This window comes from Schistocerca nitens, chromosome 1 (genome assembly GCF_023898315.1).
Source record: "Schistocerca nitens isolate TAMUIC-IGC-003100 chromosome 1, iqSchNite1.1, whole genome shotgun sequence".
Taxonomy (NCBI): domain Eukaryota; kingdom Metazoa; phylum Arthropoda; class Insecta; order Orthoptera; family Acrididae; genus Schistocerca; species Schistocerca nitens.
The window spans coordinates 955552710-955580198 of NC_064614.1; the positions used below are offsets into that span (position 1 = coordinate 955552710).

General features: G+C 41.3%; 1 protein-coding gene across 2 annotated transcripts in view; it reads left to right on the forward strand.

The window, feature by feature from the left end:
* Positions 1-27489, forward strand: part of LOC126194716 (fibrous sheath CABYR-binding protein-like) — a 77575-nt gene that overhangs the window by 40500 nt on the left and 9586 nt on the right. For both annotated transcript variants that reach the window (XM_049932973.1, XM_049932965.1), the window contains 2 exons: positions 22621-22828; positions 25656-25837. In XM_049932973.1, the coding sequence (XP_049788930.1) occupies positions 22621-22828; positions 25656-25837 (390 nt within the window). The remainder of the gene's footprint in view (positions 1-22620; positions 22829-25655; positions 25838-27489) is intronic.

Consider the following 27489-nt stretch of genomic DNA (forward strand, 5'->3'; position numbering starts at 1 on the left):
GTGCTTTGCAACTAGTTTACGATCATCCTTGTCAGAGTGCCTTGCACGAGCTCCACTGTGTGTCCTCGATGGCTGTCTGATGGAGAGTCTGCCATATAAGAAACAGATCCCGGGTTCGAGTCCTGGTCGGGGCACACATTTTCAACTGATCCCGTTGATATTTATCAAAGCCTGTAAGCAGCTAAAGGTTTGTATTTCATTGTAATTTCAGCTATAGTAGCGTTGTTAAATTTTCAACTTAGGCCACGCAGTATGAAGCGCTGAGCAACCGCTTACGATTACTCTACCGGCCTATGACCAAACTGCGCGAATAACACTAAATATGTAGTAAACAATTACTTTTACTCATATTCGACCACTGTTATTCGTTGTTTTGTAAAGCAATATCTTTTTGTAAAAATATTATAAAGTGATTTCCACGTTTACTGATGAAATTTTTACCCGATGTAACAATAAAATTGCGGTTGTAAACAAAATTGCAGCGTGTACTACGTACCCAGCGCCACCTAGCGGTTGGTTTCCAAAATTTTCCATTGGTAGCAAGTTTGCACTTGGCACGTGATTCAGAACACTGACGTTAAAATGTATCTAATGAACAGTTTTGTGACATACCGGTAATCTAGGAAGCAATTATTCTAGCCGTTGTACTCTATCAATGGTGAAATGCATCACATTTCCATATCTTCTGATACCAGTTTTGTATTGCATTTTGCAGCCTTCGAAAATGACGAAAAGTCGAAACGCGTAAGGTGGTGGTCAAAAAATAAGTGTGGTCAAGACATAAGAAAAGTTTTCAAAAGGGCATCCAAATAGCCGCATTTTCAGGCAAATTGCAGCTGAAACTATATGCATCGTGCGTCTCTCCCACTAGCAGCCTTTCCCCGCCAGGTGACGCTGCAATCACCTCGACGGTTGGTTCGTTTGTAGGTGTATCGTCATTATGTTCTAGCTGATCAGGGTGTGTACTGAAAAGTTAGTGGCAACTTGTGGAGATATCACGCAGGACGTCGAACAAGATTGTCACTATTAGTTCAGATGACTGGCGGTTACTAGAGTATTGAAAGTAAATGAACGAGCAGATTGAGATAGGAACAGATTACGTGAAAGGAAGAGACTCGTAGGAACCATATACTTTAAACTCGTCAGTATTTACAATTATAAAACTGACCCGTAAATCTTGTTGCGCTTCGAACAGCTGGAATATAAATTGCACGTCAAACCTCTGATTGCAACTGATACCTTACGAATCTTCAGACAGCTGAGAAATGGCCCCTAGCGAAAACAGTGTCTATACCTGCGGACATCCCCCATAGTCCATCTGGCTGGGATCCACCATCGTAAATTTGTCATTGGACCACCGGCAACTCGTCTCGATGAGGAGCAAGTCGGCAAATCACTATTAGAGGATGCATGGAGCCACCTCACAGGACTGTAGCTAAGCTATGACCAAAATCGCTGGTAAAATAGTGTATGGATCCTTTTCTACTGAGGTCTTTCCTCTTCATCTTCTGATACTAAATGTTTCCTCACTTGCGCCATTGGAGAGATGAAATACCTTAGTCACAGATTGTTGGTAGTAAAATTGTTGCTCTGGAAGTAGTTCTGTGTAATCGGTTTCCCGATCCGATGCGGTCTGCCACGAATTTGCATTGCGCCAACCTCTTAGAGTAAGATTTATACCCAACAACCCCAATATGTAAGATATATTCCACTTTTTATTTCCCTAAAGTTTGACTTAAACAGCTCCAAGTACTAAGTTATTTACTGATGTTTAACCCATGTCCTACCTTCCTGTTCCTCCTTGTGAATGTCGCCATATGTTGCTCTCCTCGCTGATTCTACATGGAATCACTAGAGTCCACCTGCTTTTAAACATTGTATAACACCGTACCTCAAACGCTTAGATTCTGTTTCTCCCAGTCCTATTCAGTCACACTGTGATGTGCTCCAAATGTTAATTCACAAACTTCTTAATCATTGATGTCGGTATTTATATTGGCAGTCTTCTTTCGTCCAGGAATTACCACCTCTCGTGGCAGTCCGTTTTTTGTCCTTACTTTTCCCGTTATGTTTCGCTTCCAAGGTGGTACAATTCCTCCACTTTATCTACGTCGTTGTCCCTAATTTTTAAAATTCGTCAATTTCATTTCTATTTTCACCACCGATTCACTGCCGATATATAATACGTACTCTCTGCTCGTTCCATTAGATATCTCCTACAGTTCATAATATTCACTGTGGATAGCAGTGTCATAAACGAATCTTAGCATTCTTTTCCACCCTTGGTTTTAATCCCACTCCTGACGCTTTTTGTCATTCCAGTGTACACATGCAGCTGCGAAGGACTACAATCGTGTCCCAAACTGACATTCCAATCAGAACACTTCTTTTTTTGGCGTCAATTACTATTCTCTTCACTCTTGTAGATCTTGTATATTACGTCATTCCCTAAAGCATGCATCTGTTTCTTTGAGAACCTTTGTCTTAAGATGTTTTACGTCGTCGACCGCTTTTTCTAGCAGACAGAGTAGCGGGGTCGGCCTAAATTACCACCCATCCCCAAAGCATCTAGTGTCCTGACCAATTCTGACATTGGCAGCTGTTGTGAGAAGTCTCCTGAAATTACACCGATGAAAAAGTCGCAACCCCTGGAAGTTGACATATATGAAAGTTGGTAGGCGTGTTTACACCTCTGTAAGATTTGTATTCAAATTTGGCACCAGTAGCATGAAAATTGGGCTAGCAGCGTCGTTACGAGGATGCAAATCGTGGTTGCTTTAAATAAACGCTAAAACTTTCGTGAGCGTTAGTTACCTTTGAGACTGGACGTATTGAGTAGAGGCTGGTCAACACAACGCGTCACTGAGGTTGAAAGAGGTCTTGTAATACGGGGGAGAGAAGCTGGGTGTTCCATCTGCGACACTGCAGAGATTTGGCAGGAATGTAGGCACTACACATGACTGCTGGCAACGGTGGATACGGGAATGCGCGGTCGCAAGAGGCTCCGGACGTCCACGTAGCACTTCAGAGAACGAAGACCATAGTGTTCGGCGTATGGCTCTGAGGCATCGTACTGCGTCTGTAGCAGCAGTTGGCACTAGTGACACAACGAACTGTTACAAACTGTTTACCTGAAGAACAGGTCCGAACCAGACGCCCTGTAGCGGACCTTCCACTGACCTCAAACCAGTCATTTACGACTTGGGTCAAGCGAGAGCTCATTGGAGGACAGGGTGGAGGTAGGTTGCGTTTCCTGAAGAAAGCAGGTTCTGCCTCTGTGCTAGTGATGGCCGTGTGTTGTTGGCACGTTGAGGGCCTCCCCGGATCTGCCTGCTCCGTGACCTTTGTCGATTTCCCAAGGATGGTACCCCTAGACTTGTTTATCGTCGGGCATTTGCTGCTCTACGTGCACAAATGACTGACGCCACATTTATTTACACCGACGGCTCAAAAACATCGTTAGGTGTAGGGAGTGCCTCTATTGTTGGCGACACCCCAAATGAATTTCGGCTTCCCGACCAGTGTTCGGTGTATACTGCGGAGCTTTACGCTGTTCTCCAGGCTGTCCACTACATCCGCCGCCATCGGCGGATACAGTACGTTATCTGCTCGGATTCTCTCAGCTCTCTCCTCAGTCTCCAAGCTCTTTATCCTGTGCACCCTCTGGTCCACCGGATTCAGGACTGTCTGCGCTTGCTCCACCTGGGGGGCGTCTCGGTGGCGTTCCTCTGGCTCCCGGGACACGCTGGTATCTGTGGGAATGAGGCGGCCGATATAGCGGCCAAGGCTGCAGTCTCTCTTCCTCGGCCAGCTATTCAGTCGCTTCCCTTCACCGATCTACGGAGCGGTTTATGTCGCAAAGTTGCTCATTTATGGCATGCGCATTGGTCCACACTTCCCCATAATAAATTGCGGGAAGTGAAAGCCCTTCCTTGCGCTTGGACCTCTTCCTCCCGAACGCGTCGTCGGGAGGAGGTAATTTTAACTAGACTCCGGATAGGGCACTGTCTTTTTAGCCATCGACATCTTTTAAGCGGCGATCCTCCCCCAATCTGTCCCCACTGCTCTCAGCTGTGGACGGTAAGACACCTTTTAATTGAATGCCCCTTTTTAATCCGTTACGCGCCCGTCTACAGCTATCGCCTGATCTATCGTCGATTTTAGCCGATGACACGCGCTCAGCCGACCGCGTTCTCCAGTTTATTAGTGCTAGTGAAATGACGTCAGTCATTTGACGCTTTTTTTGGGGACAACCAACCCCTTTCTGTAGTGGATTTTTAAGCCTTCCTTCTGCTTTTAGTTTCTCCAATTTTATGACTTTGTTCCCATTGCTGCTTGTTTCCAATTTCGGTTTTTTTACTGTTTCCTAAGTTACGGGCTGGGCGCTAATGACCATAGCAGTTTTGCGCCCTAAAACCAAAAAAAAAAAAAAACGTTGAGGGCCTGCAACCAACCTGTCTGCTTGCTACACACACTGGACCCACATCTGGAATTATCTGGCCTGCGATTTCGTGACAGCAGGAGCACTAGCCTTGGTTATCCCACGCACCTTAACTGCAAATTTGAACGTCAATCTGATGATTACACCTGTGGTGCTGCCATTCATGAACATCATTCCAGGTGGTTTTCAAACAGCGTAACTCTCGGCCACATACTGTTCTAGACATGTTTCCTTGGCCTGATCCATCACCAGATACGCCTCTAATCGAGCACGTATGGGACATTATCGGGCACACACAGCATCCACAAACATTAACCGCCCCTGTATTGGCAAAGTGCCACAGCCATGGAACTGAAACCCACAAACCGACATGGGGCACTTGTACAACACAGGTCTGCACACTTGCATTCAATGTTCTGGCGGTCACTCTGGTTACAAATGTACCAGAATTTCACATTTGCAATGGCTTACCTCGCGCTTACGTTAACCTGCGACCTTTCAGTGATAATCACTTAGATTACCTAGACAGTTATTGCCGAAGTTCCATTACTCTAGATTATTTTTTGCTGTTGAGATTTTTTCGTCAGTGTAGTTGGATTATGTTCGACTTGTCAGGCACAATACATGCTTGCAATTGTACGTACTTTCCGTTTTGTGCGAGAACCGCAGCCGTTGAGTTCTGCCCACATAATTCGACCCGAACTCACAAGGAGAGGCCACGACGTTTGGAACGCGGATTTACTGTAAACTTTGTACACTCGTAGTACTCCATCAGGACAACAAAATGTGTGAGCAGTAGCGCGTACTTCGCAAGCGTTACTGAGAAAATCGCAAGATAATTTCGGTCGTAAAACATATACCTGTGCGTGGCCATTTTTTCCACGAAGCGGCGGAAGCCGCGTGGTTAGCGTTCAAGCCCCGTAATTACTGGATCGAGTCCCGTTCGTCTGTTTATTTTAGTCATTTTCTTTACTGTTTACATTACAATTGATATAATGGAAAAACACGTGTAATCGGGTGAACTTTTATTGAATTTACAATGTTATTTGGCAATCTAATTTTTATCACAAATATGATATTCATAAGTATCGACTAGTAAACGACCTAACGCATAAAGTGATACTGAAAATGTATGCTTGTCCGTGATTTGAAAAATCCCTTATAGCTGGAAGGAGCCCGAATCGACTTACCTCCAAGTTTTGACCGGCACAGACGGCTTTCGAAAGATGTAAAATTAATCGTCGCTTTCGACATTACAAGTTGCGGGATGGTTTTTTTCGTAAAAACATGGAAAACATGAAGTTAAATGGCAGCAGCTGCATTGAATAAATGCTATGTTTCCGCATACGCAAGGTCTTTTGAGGTTTTCCGTGGAAAAAAAAAAACTCGTTAACATTTTCAAAAACCTCTTTCAGACGATAATTAGGAAGCAAACCATGCATAACGCAGTATTTCCTTAAAAATCGGCGCTGATAATTGGTTATGCAGTATGGAGTGTATTTTAATAGTCTTCAGAGAAGCAATTTCTCGTTTTCTTTCGATTAAATACGAACAATTTTGAAGACACGGACAAGCATACAGTTTCACTATCACTTCATGCGTTAGGTCGTTTACTAGTAGATAGTTATGAATATTATTTGTGATGATAAAAATTAGTATACTGCCAAATAACATTGTAAATTTAATAAAAGATCATCCAATTACACGTATTTTCAAATTATATCAATTGTAATGTAAATAGTAAATAAAATGACTGTGTTGAAAATTAAAAAAAACTGACGGAGCTCGATCCAGCGATTACGGAGCTTAACGCCAACCACTCTTCAAATTTCATTTTGTTCCATATTGTTCGTTGAATTTGTTCAGGGCGGACTTCCGGTGACAGCCGTTCAGTTTGTTCGTTGATCCGTTCGCTCAGTTAATTTTATTCCAAAGAGTAGCTAAAGTTCTGACCGAACACGCTGAGCTACTGTGCCGGCACCACTCGGCTGCGGCTGCTTCAGGGTAAAAATGCCCACTCACAGATATATATTTGACGACCGAAATTGCCTTGCAATTTTCTCAATAACGCTTGAGAAGTACGCGCTACTGCTGACACATTTTGTTGTCCTCATGGAGTACTAACTAGGGAACCTCCCCATCGCACCCCCCCCCCCCTCATATTTAGATATAAGTTGGCACAGTGGATAGGCCTTGAAAAACTGAACATAGATCAATCGAGAAAACAGGAAGAAGTTGTGTGGAACTATGAAAAAAAGCAAAATATACAAACTGAGTAGTCTATGCGCAACATAGGCAACATCAAGGAGAGTGCAAGCTCAAGAGCGCCGTGGTCCCGTGGTTAGTGTGGGTAGCTGCGAAACGAGGTCCTCGGTTCGAGTCTTCCCTCGAGCGAAAAGTTTGATAATTGTCTGAAAATGAAAAATTAAAGTTGAGTTACACACAATGAACTTCGCTCTCCAAAATTCCAGAACACGTTCAGATTTGCTTGGGCATATGCAGGATTTGACGGTGTACAGTTTGCAGATTTTGCTTACATGTTAAAAACATGTTTCGACAGAGCACAGGGAAAAGTGAGACTGTGAAACTGTTAGATTAATTTATTGCGGTTTGTGACAAACTCTTATGTTTTCATCACTGTTTTGGGAGTAATTTTCACATCCACAAGAAAACTTAAATCGGGCAATATAGAATCTTTTTACCCATTCGTAAAGTGTAAGTTAGGTGGGTCGACAACATATTCCTGTCATGTGATGCACATGCCCTCACCAGTGTCGTATAGAATATATGATGTGTTTTCCTGTGGAGGAATCGGTTGACCTATGACCTTGTGATAAATGTTTCCGGTTCCCATTGGAGAGGCATGTCCTTTCGTCTACTAATCGCACGGTTTTGCGGTGCGGTCGCAAAACACACTAAACTTATTACAGTGAACAGAGACGTCAGTGATTGAATGGACAGATCATAACTTTGCGAAAATAAAGAAAAACTTTTCACTTGAGGGGAGACTTGAACCAAGGACCTCGTTCCGCAGCTGCTCACGCTAACCACGGGACCACGGCGCTCCTGAGTTCAAATCTTCCTTGATGTTGCCTATCTTCGCATGGATTACTCAGTTTGTATATTTCGCTTATTTTTTCGTAGTTCCACACAACTTCCTGTTCTCTCGATTGATCTGTGTTCAGTTTTTCAAGGCCTAGCCACTGTGCCAACTTATAACTAAATCTGAGGGGGGTGCGATGGGGAGGTTTCCTTGTAAGAGTGTACGAAGTTCGCAGTAAATCCGCGTTCCAAACGTTGTGGGCTCCCCTTGTCAGTCACGGTTGAGGAACAGATGGCGCCGTAGCGTGGCGTGCTCTTAGCACCGCGCGCCGCAGGTGCCGCAGAGCGCCGGCTGGCTGTGTGGGGCGTGCACGCTGCGGTGCCAGCCACGACGGGTTTGCGTGCCGCTTCAGCCGCCGCCGCCGCCGCCGCCGTCCGGAGCGCCCACGGATTTACTGCAGCGCTCGTGCATCGACCCGGCACGTCCTGCTTCTCCATATTTAGCGCGGATTCCTGCCCCCTGGTCACTGTCAGTGTTCAGTTACATACACTGCAGATGGTGACCGGTTTAAAACTTGATTTTACATTTTTCAGCCTCCCAACTGGGTTGATTACAAATTTAACCACGGAAGCACATACTCGTGAAAGGGTTAGAGCTGCGATGTACCCAGTTAGCCCAGGCAGCGTGATAAGTCACTTAATCCGACGACTAAGTGGGAACATGGAGATGAAATGTGAAATTAGACTGACATCTTCCTGGGTGCCACAGACATCAAACCTTGAGTACAGACAGCGAAGGCCAGTGCTATCGTGTGCAAAATTTCCTCTGCCCTCAGGGGCTCAGCATTCATTTGCTGTGTACGGGTTTGGAGATCGGAGTTCCTGAACTGGGGACTGGTAGGCACCACCAGTTCCTTGTTGCTCTAATCTCTGGGCACGCTTCAGCGACCACTATATGGCGTGGCAGTCGAACGTTGTATGACACAGGGAACAGGATCTGTGCTTGACAATCTGGATCGTCAGGATGGTAAAAATCTCTGAAAGAAACCATTCAATCTCATTGTATTTGTCGTGGAGAATACCCATGGTCTTCAAACACTCTTTGTAACTGGGAAAGTTCATCTTGCAGACGGCTTTCGTCAGAAAGCAACATCATCATCCTTTTGGGACTCGATAGTGGAGGAGCCAATTGAAATTCGCTTGACGAAGAATTTGAGATAGTGGTTTCAATCTTGATAAATCATGGAATCCGGCACTTGCTGTAATAAACTCGCAAAGACGTAGTCACAGTGCAGCTCACAATGATATATCGATATGGCAACACTGCGGAGTCATAGATAAAACTCGCGCACTATGCCGCCGACCAACGTCTCTGGCGCATTTGCATCTTTGGCCGCATGCGCAGTCGCGCGGTACAATAGTATAAAGGGACGAAGCGAGCACTGGAGCGGCAGTCTTGCGGCTCACTCTGAAGATGGCTGAACGTTATACAGCCGAAATATTAGATTTCTTGCGGCTGCACACCCGAAACTTAATGGAACAGTCTTTGCGCCGCCAAAACATGAAGATTAACATACAGTAAAGGTGTTGACATGCAGGAACCTGCACATCCCCAAAGGCCTGACAGTTGAATGGGCCCAAGACGACGTTGTAGACGGGTAGAATATTATGAAAAAGGCGGATGTCAATGTGATTGAACCACTCGTTCACTCTCACTTTTAATACCACAGAATTCCCAAAACGTAAGAAAAGTTTCCTTCACTTAACTATGCAGCCCTAGGGACCCAACCCAGCGTTCTGTTATAAATGCCTGTCCTTTTGACACACCATTCTTACATGTAAGGGAAAAGCCTTTAGATAAAAACGTGGTGAGGCTGCCCATGGAGTGGACCGTCCTTGGACCGTTCAATGGCGATGATCTTGCATTCGTTACTGTGGCCTAGGACACTTTACGTATTGTGAACAGAGGGTGTACCTAATAAGTGGCTTCCTTGCCCCATAGCTTCTGACTGATAGGATTGCTCAACAATTACTCCTCAGCGCTAACGTAATGTTTCCGAAAACTTACGTTTTGAGACCGTGGATGTGTACAAAATGTTTACTCCTATAAAGAAAAACAAAATAATCAATATTGCTATTTATTTACAAAAATAGTGCCGTTACCGGTTTCGGAGAGACAGGACTCCTCCTCAGATGGGTATCAACCATTTCTTGGTTGATGGGACACACGTCGCCACTAAAGTAATATAGACGGCCCAACGCTTATGTCCAGTGCTAGCACGTTGCGAGATGCTTTGCAGACTTGGAGAACAAGCCTGCAGACCCATTCTCTGCGGTATACAGAAGGCTCTGAGCGATCAAATGGGGCGCCATGTATAGATGGCACACCGCGTCTTCCAATAAAATCACATCAAATCACCATCTTCTTCGTTCCAAGAATGTCTTAAGTTTACTTATATTCATACATAATTGGTTTGGAAACATTACTACGCACCTCATTAATTCTTATCGTTTGTACATAATTTGTGTGAAACGGGACGCAAAGGTCACAGAAAACTTCATGAAATGTACAAATAATTCGTGTGGTATGTCAAACCAGTTTTCAAATATTATGGTAAAAACTTGTGTGATTTGTTTTTCCACTGACGAGAGAGTAAATGTTCAGATACTGATTCGTTAATTTTTTCCATAGTTTCCATCCTGATAAAATCTAAAATTAATTTAACTCATAAAATCCTAGAATCACATGAAAACGTGACTGGCTCTAATTAGGTTCGTGGAACATGTTTCCCACTTCACCAATTTTCAAATCAATCATTGTAAATTTTTTGGTAGTGAAAGTACGTTTATTCATCAGTTTTGAGCCATTTTTTAAATATATGCAAACTAAATTGTAACCGTAGAAGGGTAGACGTTCAGATTACATTTGATACCTAATGTGAACAATAAATAGCAGTTACCAACCGTCTGACGATCTGTCGGTTCCAAACGGTAATGTCGCTATTTGTGGAAATAATTAGCATTTAAGTGGCTGGCTGCTTTTTCTTTGTAAGAATCTACTTTTCTACAGAAATAATTGGATGCACAGTAGCCCATCTGTCCGCTAATACAAGCCTCTATACTCGACGGGTGTAACTGTGGAAACGTTGTTGCCAGAGCCTGTTGATTTCAGGGGAAGCGGTTTTCCCCGAAACTACAAGCTGACGACACGTCCTAAACAAGTTGGTATTTGGAAAGCCCAGTACTCGCACGGCTTCAGGTGGCATGACCGAGTCAGTCGCAAATGTTACGTATTAAAAGGAATTCTGGGAATGACGAAGATTGAAACATTCTGAACAACTAATGGTTGAGACACCAAATTAACCTTTCATACTCCAGGTACTTGGCTGTAAGCATACCCCAGGACTGCAAGCTAACAGTAGGGTTCTGGCGTTAGAGCAACCTACCTCGAAACGTAGGTCATATGTAGTAAATTCTTTGAATATTAATAGTTTTCATATTGTGAAACTAAGCTCGATAGGGAAAATAGTGTACAGATAAATTACGCATGAGTTGTGGTAATCGAACATCAGCACCGATACGATATGTTCAGTGTGTGTGCTACGAAAATCTAACTGCTGTAGGTTAGCTCTGCTGTTCCTGACAACAAAGATAAAACATAATAATATTGAAAAAGTGCAGTATTACGTTAATTCCTGAAAATTTTTTGTGGTAAATTTTAATACATAATGCTGGCTACAATCCGTGACATTAAATAAAAGGATACAGAAACGCGTCAGCATTCCATCATTCTGCAATACTGCTTGCGTTTGAGCTGCATTTTTATTGTATTTTCAGTAGCAACACAAAAGGGAACTAAGAGTATCTCTCGTTATGCAAATCGTGATTGTTTCCACATTAGAAAACAATTTCCTAGAACTTTATTGAAGACAGGAAGCCTTTCCCTGAGTTGACTACGTACAAACGTAGCCAACGTTTTGTTTGGAAGCAATTAAAATGCTGTTAATTGTTTTGTGAATTAGCGGATGCTACGTGCAAACGATTATCCTTTCATTGACACCATAAGCTCTCCCTATCACATCGCTGGTGTAGGTAAAAAGAGGGAAGTGAATTTAAAGATTACATAGAAAAAGTAACCTGTTCGTAGTTTTAAAGTACGCTACACGTGTATTAGAATTGGCCGGACTAATTTAGCGTGATCTAAAACTTAATCGGAAAGTAAGCAACAACTGGTATTTGCCGATATCATTACAGCATAACATTCGTGCAGAAAATTGTTACAGGTTTTCAGGCAGAAAAATCTAAATCAAAGCTGCCGTGCTATATTATTCCATGTTAAAATGGTATTTTGCACGTAGACTGAACTGATATACCAAATCAAAAGTAAGCACTGATTCAGTGATAGGATGTTAGGACTTATTTCGTTGGTGGTACACTGCATGGGGAAACTTTGCTCACAGGATGAGATTACAGGCAGGTGATACTAGATAGAAAATACAGTTTCTGCTTACTTATACTGTTGCAACACACTGCTAAATTTACTCATGCAACGAAAGTGCCTCTGTTCCGAATGAACTCTTCGGATTTGCCCTGTTCTCTGGAATTTGACAGTTTCGAAACTGGCTGGAATAGAAGCTGCACTGTATTTCCACTTCCGTTGCTTAGAAATTTCACAGCTACACAGAATGTAAAGGTATCACGTCAGGTATTGGTGATACTACTTTCAAAGATTTACGTGGCACCACGCCCATACTTCGGTCGTCTTCACGTTCTACATGCCTTGGAAGTTCATTCCTTCTGCTCGTTCCTTGTGCTAGTTTCTTAAAAGTCGGTTATGAAGCGAATCTACGTTTAGGACGTCAATAGACAGCGGTAATGGGGAGAAATCCCGCGTACACATCAACAGTTAAGGCGGATTTGTAGCTGTTTTAATTGTAATTAGTTTCTTCTACACATCGTTAAGATACCGGAATTTCACTAGGTACCACGTGGGAATAAAGGGAAGATAGACGTTAAGGAGATTGGGTAAGAATTTTTACACACGTTGGAGTGCGCACTGCGTCTGTTTTGTTAAGAGTACTAAACGTAGAATGACACTGAGAAACTAAAATAAAGATGTCACGCGCAGATCCTGCCAAATTGGTACTTGTTAAACTTCAGCTGACATTGAACTAGATCGTTAAGTTTGATTACTGGTAAAGAAAAATAGCTACGGAGCCACGATAAAACTAAAAATGAAGTCAGTGGATGGTCGTAAACTTTTGTCCAAAAGTATCCACTTAAACACTAACTATTGAAACGCTCAGATGTTTCTAACATGCAAACTAAAACTATATTTCTCTATCAAATCTTCCATTTAGTGGAATGTTATAAAGTGCCGAGAGAACAAGGTTTCACGGTGACGTGCAGTAACACCTGGCTCAATCATTACCTGCACGCTTAACCCATTTTTCTGCACGAATATAGGAATTGAAAGTTGGAAAGCAATGGGGAACGGTGATTGTCTAAGCTGTTACAGAACGGTATTGAGTGTAATTTCGCACTAAAGGAAATATCTTTGCCATTATCTAGGAGCTAGAATATAATAGCTTTCTCTGTCCGATAAGAGGTATCAGCCAGAAAAGGCTCAGATTTGTTAACCAAAGCTGACAGGATCGCGATACCATCGAAGGAAGGCTGCTGCTAAACTCGTTCTGAGGCGACACGTTGCTGAAGGTTAACTTGTTCAAGGCTGCTTTGCTCAAAGCTGCCGTCGAGCTTAAGACAATGTCATTTCAATCATTTTCTTTGCATGGCCCGTTACCATAGCTTCCCGATGAAACAAGTGAATACGTCTTAGAAGGGGATATCTGAAATAAGTGGGAGCTTTCTCAAAATGAGGATATGTTCAAACAACTGTTTCCATACCTCGATTTGGAAATAATTCTGCTTCGGCAACAAAACAAATGATAAAAACGATGAAATTACCTTCAACCTGTGGAACAAGGGTGGAGCCGGTAAGGATCCAACGTAGTTTTCGACCTGAAACGTACACTGCCATTGAAGGTTAAAATTTAATTGGGTGAGACTAGTTAGTCGAATATGCCATGAGGTGGGGTGACAGTTGCGTTGTCTAAGATTTGGAGCCAGTGGCACATTAGCAGCTGTGGCTTTCTTAAAGATTCGCGTCAGAGAATAATTTATTCACCTGTGCTGCTCTCCTCGGTATACTTCGTTAAAATTACAGCTCTTGCTAATGAATTGAGCTGCTGCTAGTCCAGCAGTCCATAGTATGCACACAAACTACGTGATTGACATTAAAAAAATGGTTCAAATGGCTCTGAGCACTATGGGACTCAACTGCTGTGGTCATTAGTCCCCTAGAACTTAGAACTAGTTAAACCTAACAAACCTAAGGACATCACAAACATCGATGCCCGAGGCAGGATTCGAACCTGCGACCGTAGCGGTCTTGCGGTTCCAGACTGCAGCGCCTTTAACCGCACGGCCACTTCGGCCGGCGATTGACATTAAAGTAATCCCTGTGTTGAGCTGGAAAAAGCGTCGGATATGATCAGCAAAAGGATTGCGGCGCTGTTAAGAGTGCAGCCATCCATCTCAGATATCGCCAATTACCTTAGCTTTTTAATGATCATATTTGTGAAGATACCCAGAAAATATCACTAGTTCCATTTTGAAAAAGTGTCTTGTAATGAATATGTAACATGCGTTACATGTACTCCTAGTGGAAACAGCATTCCTGAAATGCACGAATTAACTAAAACATGGCAAAGTGTTCGTACTCTGTACTGATTGTTTAATGCAGTTAATTGTCATGTTGTAACTTACTAGCTGATACTTGTTCCCAGACATCTGCAAACGGCTCCAATCTGACACAGCAACAGTCACAGAATTATGCACTAACACGCTGTGTACAGAATACTTCCCATTTTTGGGACTGGCTGCGCAAGAGGGGTAGGCGAAATATGTCTGAACCACTTAAGATAAGAGTTCCTTAAGTGATTCGAACAATCTTTCGTTTCCAGATTTCAGTTTATCGAATCTGGCAATTAAATTTCAAAATTGTGCTCCCTATCCTTTTATCACACCATGTAAAACATGTGCTACTAACGTGGTGCTACGCTCAAATGTTACCAAGAAAATTGATCGGAAAAAACTTAAGATTAATTAAGTTTAAAAAGGAAACACTTTTAGGACAATTAGACTCAGCTTTTCCTGGCCTGCTCAAATCTATTGTGGAAATAAAGTACTTTATTGAAACATGAATATGATGGAGTTAGTATTTGCAGCCAGTTTCTCCCACGGCGGACGTAAAGGCAGCTACACTGAGAAATAAAGCTTCTCAGTTTAACACTGACAGCTTTCTGAGACAAGAATTTCGTGACACTTCGTAAACGACACAGATAACTAGAAAGCATATTTGAGCGATGATCAGATATTACTGACAACTTTCAGTACCAAATTATTAGAATTAATGGTTCACTGAAGATTATTCTTGCTCGAATATTGTCAGTTGAAAATTGCAATAACTGATGTAGATAGTACTACTTTAAATATATCTAAACTTTAAGAATAGACAATTTTAAGTCATTGAAAGCGAAATATTTTAGTTCCCGAACAAGGGAACCTCCCCATCGCACCCCCCTCAGATTTAGTTATAAGTTGGCACAGTGGACAGGCCTTGAAAAACTGAACACAGATCAATTGAGAAAACAGGAAGTTGTGTGGAACTGTGAAAAAATAAGCAAAATATACAAACTGAGTAGTTTATGAGAAGATATGCAGCATCAAGGACACTGGAACCGAAGGAGCGCCGTGGTCTCGTGGTAACGTGAGCAACTCGGGAACGAAAGGTCCTTGGTTCAAATCTTTCAACGAGTGAAAAATTTAATTTTTATTATTTTCAGTTTGTGACAAACTCTTATGTTTTCATCACTTTTTTGGGAGTGATTATCACATCCACAAGAAAACCTAAATCGGGCAAGGTAGAAGAATCTTTTTACCCATTCGCCAAGTGTACAAGTTAGATGGGTCGACAACATATTCCTGTCATGTGACGCACATGCCGTCACCAGTGTCGTATAGAATATATCAGATGTGTTTTCCTGTGGAGGAATCGGTTGACCTATGACCTTGCGATCAAATGTTTTCGGTTCCCATTGGAGAGGCACGTCCTTTCGTCTACTAATCGCACGATTTTGCGATGCGGTCGCAAAACGCACACTAAACTTATTACAGTGAACAGAGACGTCAATGAATGAACGAACGGACAGATAACTATGCAAAAATAAAGTAAAATTTTCACTCGAGGGAAGACTTGAACCAAGGACCTCTCGTTCAGCAGCTGCTCACCCTACCACGGGACCACGGCGCTCCTGAGCTCACGTTCTCCATGATGTTGCCTATGTGCCCCATGGACTACTCAGTTTGTATATTTTGCTTATTTTTTCACAGTTCCACACAACTTCTTCCTGTTTTCTCAATTGATCTGTGTTCAGTTTATCAAGGCCTATCCACTGTGCCAACTTATAACTAAATCTGAGGGGGGTGCGATTGGGAGGTTCCCTTGTCAGCCGATTGTGTATTCTAAAGCAGCAGGAATGGCAGTAGACTTTTATGCCTCCTAATTTAGTTTCCTGATACTGCTACTTCTCGAGGTGTGGGAGACGTACGGTTTCCAATGAAAGAAGCACTTGTATCATTGCACGAGAATTTTTCACTTGGTATCATCTGTTACATATCGACTAGATTAAATAAAATGGGCTTCCGAATACTCCAGTAAAATCATAATGGTCACGATATGCGCCATCTTAGAACTGGACACGCTGAATGAAGATGAATAGTGTCCATATAAAAATTTCTGGTCCTTTTCTTCGATGGTGACTAAATTTGTAACTTCATTTCTAACAAAATTGGAAAAAGGTAAGCTTCTAAAAAGAACTGGTAATAGCCTCATCAACTTCATTCACGGTGTCTGACAAGTTGTTTAACACTCGTAAGTTGGATTTCTGGTGTAGCCAAATTAAATTTTAAGCATTTGATACTGAAATGTTTCCAAAGCATTTCTAAGAGTGCTTACATGCTGCTGTTATTGGCTTTCATCCAGGTTAATGTCTACTGGGGCGTCAAAACTACCTGTTGTCATAATGAAGGCTCGTAAGTAGTCGTTAAGAGTGAAGGCTGCTAAAGTGAACGCAGAGGAGGTAGTGGAATGTTAAAATACTTAGTATCTGTTGCAAGGGACGATAATCTTTCGCACGGATACAACATTGCTTAACACCGCTGTATTTTCATTCGTAAAAGCCTCAGCTGTACAGTTCCTATGGCATTGTGTGAAACGTCTGTAAACAGTGTTAGGCTGCAAAATACTCAGAGGGCCTGCAAAATAAACTTTATTAGATTACAGAACTCACGTTTGGCCGTTCGAATTTATTCCAGAAAATCTTCAGTCGAGGTCAGGTTAGTTCATAAGTCACATAGTCCACAGTTTTCGACACTGGTGCTTGAAATGGCGATTTTATCAGTAATAAGTGAAAATGCAATTTTAAAGGTGTTATTCACAAGTCAAAAACGAAAATCTTGCCGTAACACTAACTACTCTTCCATGTCCTCCAGCTGTGAAGTTGGCTTTAAAAATGTTTACATTTGGAGTCTATAACCACGATTAGCACTTACCACTTGTTCGCGATGGTTAGTCATACACGGCAAAGTGGTATTTCTATAGTCGTGTAATCATTGTGTGTGTGTGTGTGTGTGTGTGTGTGTGTGTGTGTGTGTGTGTGTGTGTGTGTGTGTGTGTGTGTGTGTGTGCGTGTGCGTGCCAAAAGAAAGGTTTCCTTTTTTGTTATAAGTACAGAACTGTGTGGCAGTTGGTCACACGATTATGAAGAGTGCTTCACGCGCTGCCTGTAAACATGCGCACGCCGCGTTGAGGCGCTCAGTCTTGGCTTGGCAGCTGTTTGAGAATGGAGCTCCCATTGGATGTTACCAAATGCGAATTGCGCTCAGTTATTCGGTTTTTGAACGCAAAGCGCACTGCGCCGATTGAAATCCATCGCCAATTGACCGAAGTGTATGGCGAGTCGTGTATGGATGTCGAATGTTCGTTAGTAGTGTAGTGTGTTTGCAATCTGCCGGTAAAGCCATGACAACTGTTTTTTGGGATTGGAAAGTGGTATTGTTGGTAGACTTTATGCCCACTGGGACCACAATCAACGCTGACAGGTACTGTGAGACTCTGAAAAAACTCAAACGGGCAATTCAGAACCGGAGAATAGGAATGTTGAGCAAGGGCGTACACATTGTCCATAACGGTCGCCCACACATAGCTCGGCAAACCGTTGCTCTCCTGCAACAGTTTCAGTGGGACATAATCACCCACTCACCCTAAAGTCCTGACTTGGCGCCCAGTGACTATCACCTGTTCCTTAGGTTAAAAGAACATTTGGCCGGAAAGCGATTCAGCTCAAACGACGAGGTGAAAGAAGAGGTTCATAACTTTCTGAGCAGCATGGCGGCGAGCTGGTATGACATGGTCATACAAAACTGCCACAGCGTCTACAAAAATGCATGGGCAGAAATGGTGACTGTCGGAAAATAGCTAAATGTTCAAGCTGTAAATGGATGTAAACCATGGTAGAAATAAACAGGTCTATGTACTTATAAAAACATGTAACATACTGGCGCAGGTGTTCAGAGATACGTATTCACCGTCGCAGCTACCGCTCGGAAAAATGTTTTAACTTTGGCTAAAAGCGGCGACATTTCTGAAAGATCACATGCACTTCTTAACAGTACGATGTCGAATCCTAATTTGCTTCATTACTAACGTTCGCCCGTTAATTAACTTCTAAAGCAAAATTACGCTCACAACTCAGATACAAATTTCATGCGTATACACAACAGTGAACACTTTGACAAAATGATAGTTCGTAATAACTAAAATTGAATTTGCATGTCAATAAATTTCACTGATTCCAAAATATCTCTTCTTTTAGCTACCAACTGTGAAGATAGCGAGCGAATTAAGACTGAAGTATGCATGGAGGTAAGAGTAGTCGGCACTACGTCACAAACTTAAAGCCGACGGCCGCAACGTTACGTAGCCCAAAAACGTTAGTTTCAGCAGTGGAGGTAATAACAGGAAGATGGCGCTATAGGTCTACGGTGTAAGTTTTGAAGCCATAGTGGGTGGGCCTGCTGCAGTTTCAAACAGGCCCAAACATTAGCAGACTGTTTACGATTGCGTCTTGTTCATTGCTTGTCATACACACGCAACAGATGTTAAATAATAAAAATTATTATGCCTATATGAATAACATTGTCAGGAAGGCGATTTAGAACTTTCTTCGGTTCTTATATGCGTATTTGCTGTAGTAGGAGACATTTGGCATTGTTAATGTCATTTGTTTCTTGTTGATAAATTTCAAATCAAGAAAAGGAAATAATCTGAAAAGTATCCTTTCATAATCCATTTAGTTATACATTTACTGTATTTGTATCGATAACAAACGAAGTAGGAACTCCGAAACCAATGCTTGTTTGCCGCAAGGCAGGCTATCGTACATTGTGCGTGCCAACAAAGTGAACGATCACTGAAATGTCAGATACAGAACAGCATAGAGGTGTACCTACATGCAGAATAGAAATCTTGCTTTATTAGTTTCAATGCATTCGTTCCACTGTAGTTTACGTCTTCTCACTTCGAAATCTTAACTTTGTGTGACCAGTAATAAGTTTACAGGGTCAAAAGATAAAATTATTTAAAGATGTTCTAGCACTATGCAATACTATAAATGTGCTACAGGGAGTGGTCTCAAACGCTTAGATCTTGTAAAATGGAAATTTTGCTTTAACTGTCAGTCATTTATTTAGTACTGATAGGCCTATATGCTATCCAGCATAAGCTATCTCTCAAACAGTATCCCGTTTGCTTCTTCCCCGGAATATTTCTCGCCAATAACTTAGTTTTCAGGACTAACCAAACATACCGCAATCGGAATGTACGTCTATTTTGATCTGCTTCATTAGACTTTTGAATCTCTTTGATTTCAAAGTATGGAAGTCCATATCACACTTAAATATTCTCGTTGAAGTCGGTAGATTATTTACAACAAACTTTAACAGAATAAGTATAACGTGAAGCGTTTAGACTGCTACTCACGCAGGGGCAACCAAGCACGACAAAATGAGTGTTCACATAAGTTTTCGGCCAGTCTTACTCAGATAGGAAGCAAAGGACACACATTCTTACACCCAACTCGTACACACGTGATCACTGTATCCGGCTAGTCTAGCTAGGAACTTTTTAGAAAGGGGAGGAGGAGGAATGTGAACAACAAATAGTGGCGGGAGGAATTTAGGGAATGAGATTATGCACCACCAATCTGCGTGGTCATGTATTGTACGCGCAAACAAAGTTGACACTCGACGCGGTTGCTGATGGGAGCGACTGCAAAGGCATTTTCCATCTACAGCCGCTCCCATCAGCCAACGCTCAGTGTCAACTTCGTTTGCGCGTTTATACGTTCGTTGTGTGGGGACGAGACCGTCGATGCACTTGGCTCGGATGTTGGAGCATTTGCGGTTTGGAAGCCGATGAAAGATGGTATAGAATAAAAGTAACCAGCCCAGTCATAATTCATGTATACAAAAGAAAATATTCCTTGAATGGCTTCGCTTATGAATTAACGTGATTCCTTTAACGTTAATTACAATCCGATCGATTACTACACTTGAAGGGACGCAAGTTGGCATTTTTAATGAAACAATTAAGGCTCCACACGGTAGAAGTTTGTATCTGGGATACGATCACATAACTCGATACATATCCCCAACGGGCAAAACAGGGCATGGGCACGTCAGTGTGATATCCCAGAGATGTATCTGCGGTGAACTAGGGATGTGAGAGGTGAACCTAATGCTTTGGGCTACATAAGATGACAGACAAGGGTTTAAAGTTCGTGACGTAATAATTCCCTTTTCCGACGTCCATGGTTTCAACGCATTTATACCGCCATGGTCTACAGTGGTGACGCTGTACTGTGACGTCACTGGCGTTCTCATGCCAAGTTTAGAACTTTTGGAAATAGCTATCGACTTTCGGCTCCATGGGAGAGATGGTGCAATCTCTGCTTCCATTGATTTTGCTAAGATAGTGTGGCGCCTCACTTGATCTTGTATGGATATATACTAAAATGATTCACTTGTGCGAGAAACTGATTTGAATTACACATCTTAACTGAAAAGTACAGACTCAGAACAGTAGCTGAAGGAACTTCGAAGTGGGACTAAAATTTTCAATTTATTTGCAGTGTCTGACCTTGCATATTCGATATAAACGCACGTTGTACGAGCATGATCCTTTATTGGGCAGAAGACACACAAATGAGAAGTGCTATGCTTTCACAAAAATCACTTCAGTAATCATTTGTTCCTCAGTGATTTAGCGAAAAAGTCAATTCTTACGTCATTAATAGTTTACAAATCACCTCATCTATGCTAAAGGACTGCTTTCGACATCTCACTTTAACCACTTTGACTCACATTCTTTCACTTCTACACCTTTTTGTCGTCCCTCGAGTCGTTATAATTCACATTTTCGTAAGTTGAATGCTCATAAAAGCTAATGCCACTACTCTAGACTGCCTTCTTGGTAGAGCTGATTCCTCAAACTGGGGGCTATCAAGTACAGGGTCCCACAGGGTTCGGTCTTAGGTCCTTTACTCTTGATATACATTGACTTACCATTCCACATTGATGAAGATGCAAAGTTAGTTCTTTTTGCTGATGATACAAGTATAGTAATAACATCCAAAAACCAAGAACTAAGTGGTGTAATTGTAAATGGTTTTTCACAAAATTAAGTGGTTCTCAGCAGACTCTTCAAATTTTGATAAAACGCAGTGTATACAGTTCCGTACAGTAAATGGCACAACTCCAGTAATAGACTTTGAACAGAAGTCTGTAGCTAAGGTAAAATTTTCAAAATTTTTAGGTGTCCATTGATGAGAAGTTAAACTGGAAGCAACATATTGGTCTGCTGAAACGTCTGAGTTCAGCTATGTATGGTATTAGGGTTATTGCAAATTTCGGTGATAAGAATCTCAGTAAAGTGGTTTACTATGCCTACTTTCATTCACTGCTTTCGTATGCCATCATATTCTGGGGTAATTCATCGTTGAGTAGAAAAGTATTCATTGCTCAAAAACGTGTAATCAGAATAATTGCTGGAGCCCACCCACAGTCATCTGCAGACATCTATTTAAGGATCTAGGGATCCTCACAGTATATATATTCACTTAGGAAATTTGTTGTAAATAATCCAACCCAGTTCAAAACTAATAGCAGTGTGCATAGCTATAACACCAGGAGAAAGGATGATCTTCACTATGCAGGGTTAAATCTGACTTTGGCACAAAGGGGTAAATTATGCTGCCACAGAAGTCTTTGGTCATCTACCAAACAGCATCAAAAGCCTGACAGATAGCCAACTAACATTTAAAAATAAATTAAAAGAATTTCTATGTAACTCCTACTCATTGGCTGAATTTTTAGATATAAACTAAGGGGGAAAAACTTAAACATTAGTGTCATGCAATATTTTGTGTAATGTAATATCTTGTACAGACATCTTTTATTAACCTGGCACGTTCCACGTCATTACGAAGTGTCGAATTCATGATAAATGGAACAAGTATTAATCTAATCTACTTGCCCGAGAAAGGCAAAGGTCCCGAGTTCGAGTCTCGGTGCGGCACACAGTTTTAATCTGCCAGGAAGTTTCATATCAGCGCACACTACACTGCAGAGTGAAAATCTCATTCTGGTTCTTTCCACCTTCCGTTAATTTGATTTAAAACACTTTCCTTTCTGAGAATAGCACTGAAACTAAACATAATACACACATTAAACATTTAAATACATAGAAATCCATGTATTTCAGGTACGGTAACAGCAGTAATAATAAACTAAAAGGAAAACTACAAATTACGACAGGAGACCTGTCAAACTCATTTGTTCGATGAACCCAATTATTACTGAAAATAGAAGTTTCTCAAATGGCTGCTAAGCCGGTAGTCTAAATGTGTCTTTGTTATAAGGATTTGAGCTGACTGTCGACCCATTTCGTGTTTCAGGCGCAGCAGCTGCCTGAGAAGCGCGAGCATTTGTACAAGATCCTGGTGATCGGTGAGCTGGGCACGGGCAAGACGTCCATCATCAAGCGTTATGTGCACCAGTTCTTCTCGCAGCACTATCGCGCCACCATCGGCGTCGACTTCGCGCTCAAAGTCCTCAACTGGGACTCAAACACCATAATCCGCCTGCAGATGTGGGACATTGCCGGTGAGTCATGTATATTCAGCACAGTGTGTTCTGTAAACTGGGGTGTAGGGCAAAATATGCTTCCCTAGTGGTTCATTGCATCGCCCAGTAATATCTTTATATAGAAAATTGGGATTTCCTCTTTTCTAACAAAGCCAAAAAGAATGATCTGACCACTGGGCTCACATGGTGCAAAGTAATTCTACATTCTATGATTAGATCTCACTTGCAAACTGTCAATTTTAATACGTGACCGGACTGAACAATGGTTAGGGAAGTAACTGTTGCAATCACAGCTGACTCAACCCCATACATGTAAGACATTACACTGAAAGGAACAGCAGCGGGTAGGCCAAAATATTGAGTGTTAAGAAAGTTTATAAATAATCATTCATATTTGGTATTTCATTATTGGGTAATATTGTCACACATCTAAAAATTCTGGCGTCTTTGGTTCCAGCTAAAGTTTGAGGTTTTTCCATAACTGTAAGTCTAAAGCTGAATGTGGAAGTCCAATTCAAATTGTTCCCAAAAGAAGCTAACTCCTCCATTTGCTTTGCCTCAAACACAGTTCTAAAATAGTACTAACTTAAAACAGTCTCTCCTTTCAAATGCGGCAATGAATGGGAAGCACAATAATAAAGGTAAGAACTACAGGCGCACATTTATATTTTAATGAAGACAGACTTCAAAGTACACACATGGCAACACTTCTAAAAAAGAAATACTGGCATTACGATGAAAATGTACCCAAATTTGTAGTCTAGGTCTGTTCTTTGGTTGTAAGGTGGGAATTTAAATTGGAAATTACTTTCTAGATGCTGTTGATTCAAAGCTTCCTTTAATTTGAATTAGTCCATTTTATGGTGGTGTTGGTAGCAGTGGTAAGTCTTCATGACTGTCACTTCAGAGCATAAAGATTCATCTGGAGATCCTTGGGCTAGCTTTTCAGTTTTCTGGGTTTTTTGGATGTCTGAAGACTGTAATGAGACCAACAAAACCTCACACTACAAATATTATTTAGACTTCATACCTAATGCTTATGCCCTATTGCCTCTGTTACGGGGGCGTTTGAAAAGTCATTGCAAAGTCCTAGAGATGGCACCATATTTATTAGTAGCATCTTCGGAAACAACACACAATTTCAGCCATATTGGTCTATTTCTTTGTGTTTGGCATTCGTGTGAATCAAGCAAGTCCAGTGATTGTTGAAAAATGAACGAAGAAGAATTTAGTGTGACGATTAAACACCACTTCATGAAAGGCAAAACACCTCAGGAGACTAAAGAGAAGCTTGATAAACATTACGGTGACTCTGCACCTTCGATTGGAACAGTTTATAAGTGGTTTAACAATTTTCGGAGTGGCCATATGGGCACAAGTGACGCTGAATGTTCTGGACGCGCTGTGGAGGTTATGACTCCAGAAGTCATTGATAAAATCCATGAAATGGTGATGAATGACAGAATAGTTAAGGTGTGTGAGATTGCTAGTGCTGTGGGCATCTCGAATGAACAGGTACATAATATTTTGCATAAACATTTGAATGTGGGAAAACTATCTGCAAGATGGGTTCTGCAATTGCTCACACTTGACCAAAACCGGAATCGAGTGAAGTGCTGCAAGGATGGTTAGCAGCTGTTCAGGAAGAATCTGCAGGACTTTAAGTGTAATTTCATCACTGTGGATGAAATGTGGATACATCACTACACTCCTGAGACCAAACAACAATCTTAACAATGGGTTACCAAGGCAGAATCTGCACCAAAAAAGGAAGACCATTGCTTTGGCCAGAAAGGTTATGGCGACTGTCGTTCGGTATTCGCAAGGGATAAGCCTCATATACTATCTGGAAAAGTGTGAAACTATTACAGGTGCATATTATTCATCGTTTTGGACTGTTTCAAGACAGAGCTGCAAGAAAAAGCCCTCTTCCATCACAACAATGCACCAGCATACACCTCAGCAGTTGTGGTCGCAAAATTAATGGAAATAAGATTCAAAATCATTTCACATCCCCCCCTAGTCTTCTGACTTGGCTCCCTCGGACTACTATTTGTTTCCCAATTTGAAGAAATGGCTGGTGGGACGAAGATTTTATTCAAATGAATAGGTGATTGCAGCAACTAATAGCTATTTTGCAGACTTGGAGAATTTCTATTATTTGGGAGGGATCAACAAATTAGAGGAGCATTGGATGAAGTGTAAAAGTCTAAAAGGACTGTTCAAAAATAAAGGTTTACCCCAAACACCTAAGTAGTTTCTTTTTGCACAGACTCTTAAAATGCCCTTGTAAGTGAAACTGCATGACTCATGAAGGTACTTACATTACTAAGAAAAACAATGAATAACTTGTAATGTAAAGCTGTCCTTAAACTGAATGTTCAAACACATTGGCTTTAAAAGTATGGTGCTGTTAGAAATGGTATGCCCTTGCCATCCTTCAGTCTTAAAACTGATGTACCTAATTAGGACACCAAAATATTACGCAACATTTTCCACATAAAGATATTGGTGGAGTTGGAGGAAGTAGTGACAAAACAATCCCAGTACCCACTGAAGTCTGAGTCAGACCTTAAGTCACTGAACCACAATAGGTAAGATCATTTTAATTCTGGTTGTGGTACTGCCACACACCTATGCCCATTGCTTTCCTTATTTAGAAAAGTTTATCTTGGCATTTTTATTTGTACAATCATTTAGGTGTCCTAAAATTTATCATTCTGTCTCCTGTGTACATGAGAGCTCTGTTTAAAATGCACAATGCTGTCTGCAGCATCAGAAATGGTTGGTTTGATATAATTAGCTTCACATGGTTATTTCATTGGATCTGATGGCTTTGTTGCAGGCCAGGAGAGGTTTGGTAACATGACAAGGGTTTACTACAAAGAGGCAGTGGGTGCTTTCATTGTGTTCGATGTTACCCGTGTTGCGACATTTGATGCTGTCATGAAATGGAAGCAGGACCTAGACAGCAAAGTGACATTACAAGATGGCTCACCCATTCCTTGTGTTCTTCTTGCAAATAAGGTAAGATGCTATTCATACCAAATGATGGTAAAAAACATGAAATATGGCTATTATTTGTATTATCTGTGTGTTGTCTTCTATTTCTCAATACATAAAATTCTCTGCATTCTCCAGTTTATATTTGTCATGTACACTATGAATATTAAAAACCTATATATCTATTTTTAAACTGCATAGCAGTCAATGTAAGCCAGAGATTGTAGGGTGTGTGTGTGTGTGTGTGTGTGTGTGTGTGTGTGTGTGTGTGTGTGTGTGTGTGTGTGTGTGTGTGTGTGTGTAAACACAGTACACTTTCTAGGTGTTTGGAGGAGGAATTCCAGTAGTCATGTGCCACCATAAGCTCTTGTGAAGGAATGTAGGCTAAAATACTGTTGATCTCCTCCACACTAATTCTGAAGAGATTTCACACAATTTTTGAAACAGTTGTCTTAGAGTTCCATAGTCTATTGATAAATTAGAATTCATCAGAAAAATCTGTACAATGTAGGCAGACTTGCATCACATGACAAGTGGAAAAATGTGCTTTGGAGAGTGATCCAATCATATCAATTTTGTAGCTTAAGTGAGGAAATGCTACAGCAGCAAACATACATACTGGAGGAGGTTGGAATACCCTACACTGCACGCACTTGTAGGTGAACAGGAAGACCTTGAAAATAAAAGAAATTGCTCAAAAAAGTTTGGTGCCACCACAAACATAAACTGAACAAAGAATTAAGCTTTTAAGTTTGAAGAGCAGGAATGTTCTGAAATCTCCTGTTAGTGTTAACATGACAATTCACAAAATAGATGGATTTCTTTCACTGATTACTCAGAACATGTTGAACTTGAGTCACAAATTATCCCAAAGTTAATCTGCATGGGACTACATGAAAAGGGCAAACATACACAATTCCTCTCTTTGATAATATAAATGATCCGGATTCTGGTACTGCAGAATTCAGCACTGCAGTCATGAGCTGTGTTAAATGTGGCTGTACTCATCCATAAATTAGCATCTAATGCTTGTTTGTGTTAGCCTTGCTTAGAAAGCTATATCTATGGAAAAGACTTATCTAATTCTCAAAAGTGTAAAATTTGCCATACAGTCAGAAGGTTAGATGCCTCAAACTGAGTGAAAATAATTCAGCAAGTATGGCAGCAGATGCTCATTTTAGTAGCTGAATCATGTATATTGTTATCACTCAAATTAATGTTTTCTATGTACTGACTTACAAATCATTCCCTTCTTATCAATTTCTGCTTAACACTTCCCCCACAGAAAAAAATACAAAGGACTTCCCAGTTAACTCCTGAAAGTAACAAATGCAGATAACAAGTGAGTCTGACCTCACGGGTAAGAAACTTACTCGGAGAATGTTTAGTAGACAGTTCAGTAGACCTAATTTCCACTCTGATGTTTCCAATGCATTGGAAATTCTATACCATCTAAAAATTTCCTGTGATGTGAAATATATTGATAAGTTTATAGCTATCTGGAGCCTGATATTAACAGTGGAACAGTTCTGACAAGAAAATAATCAGACATAAGACATGAAGAACAGAATTAAAAGCATTATTTTGAATAACAATCTTGAAAAGTCACTAGAATGTTCCTTCACCCATTACCAGTAGAGCCTGCTAAGAGAATTCAAAATGCAGAATATATCTGC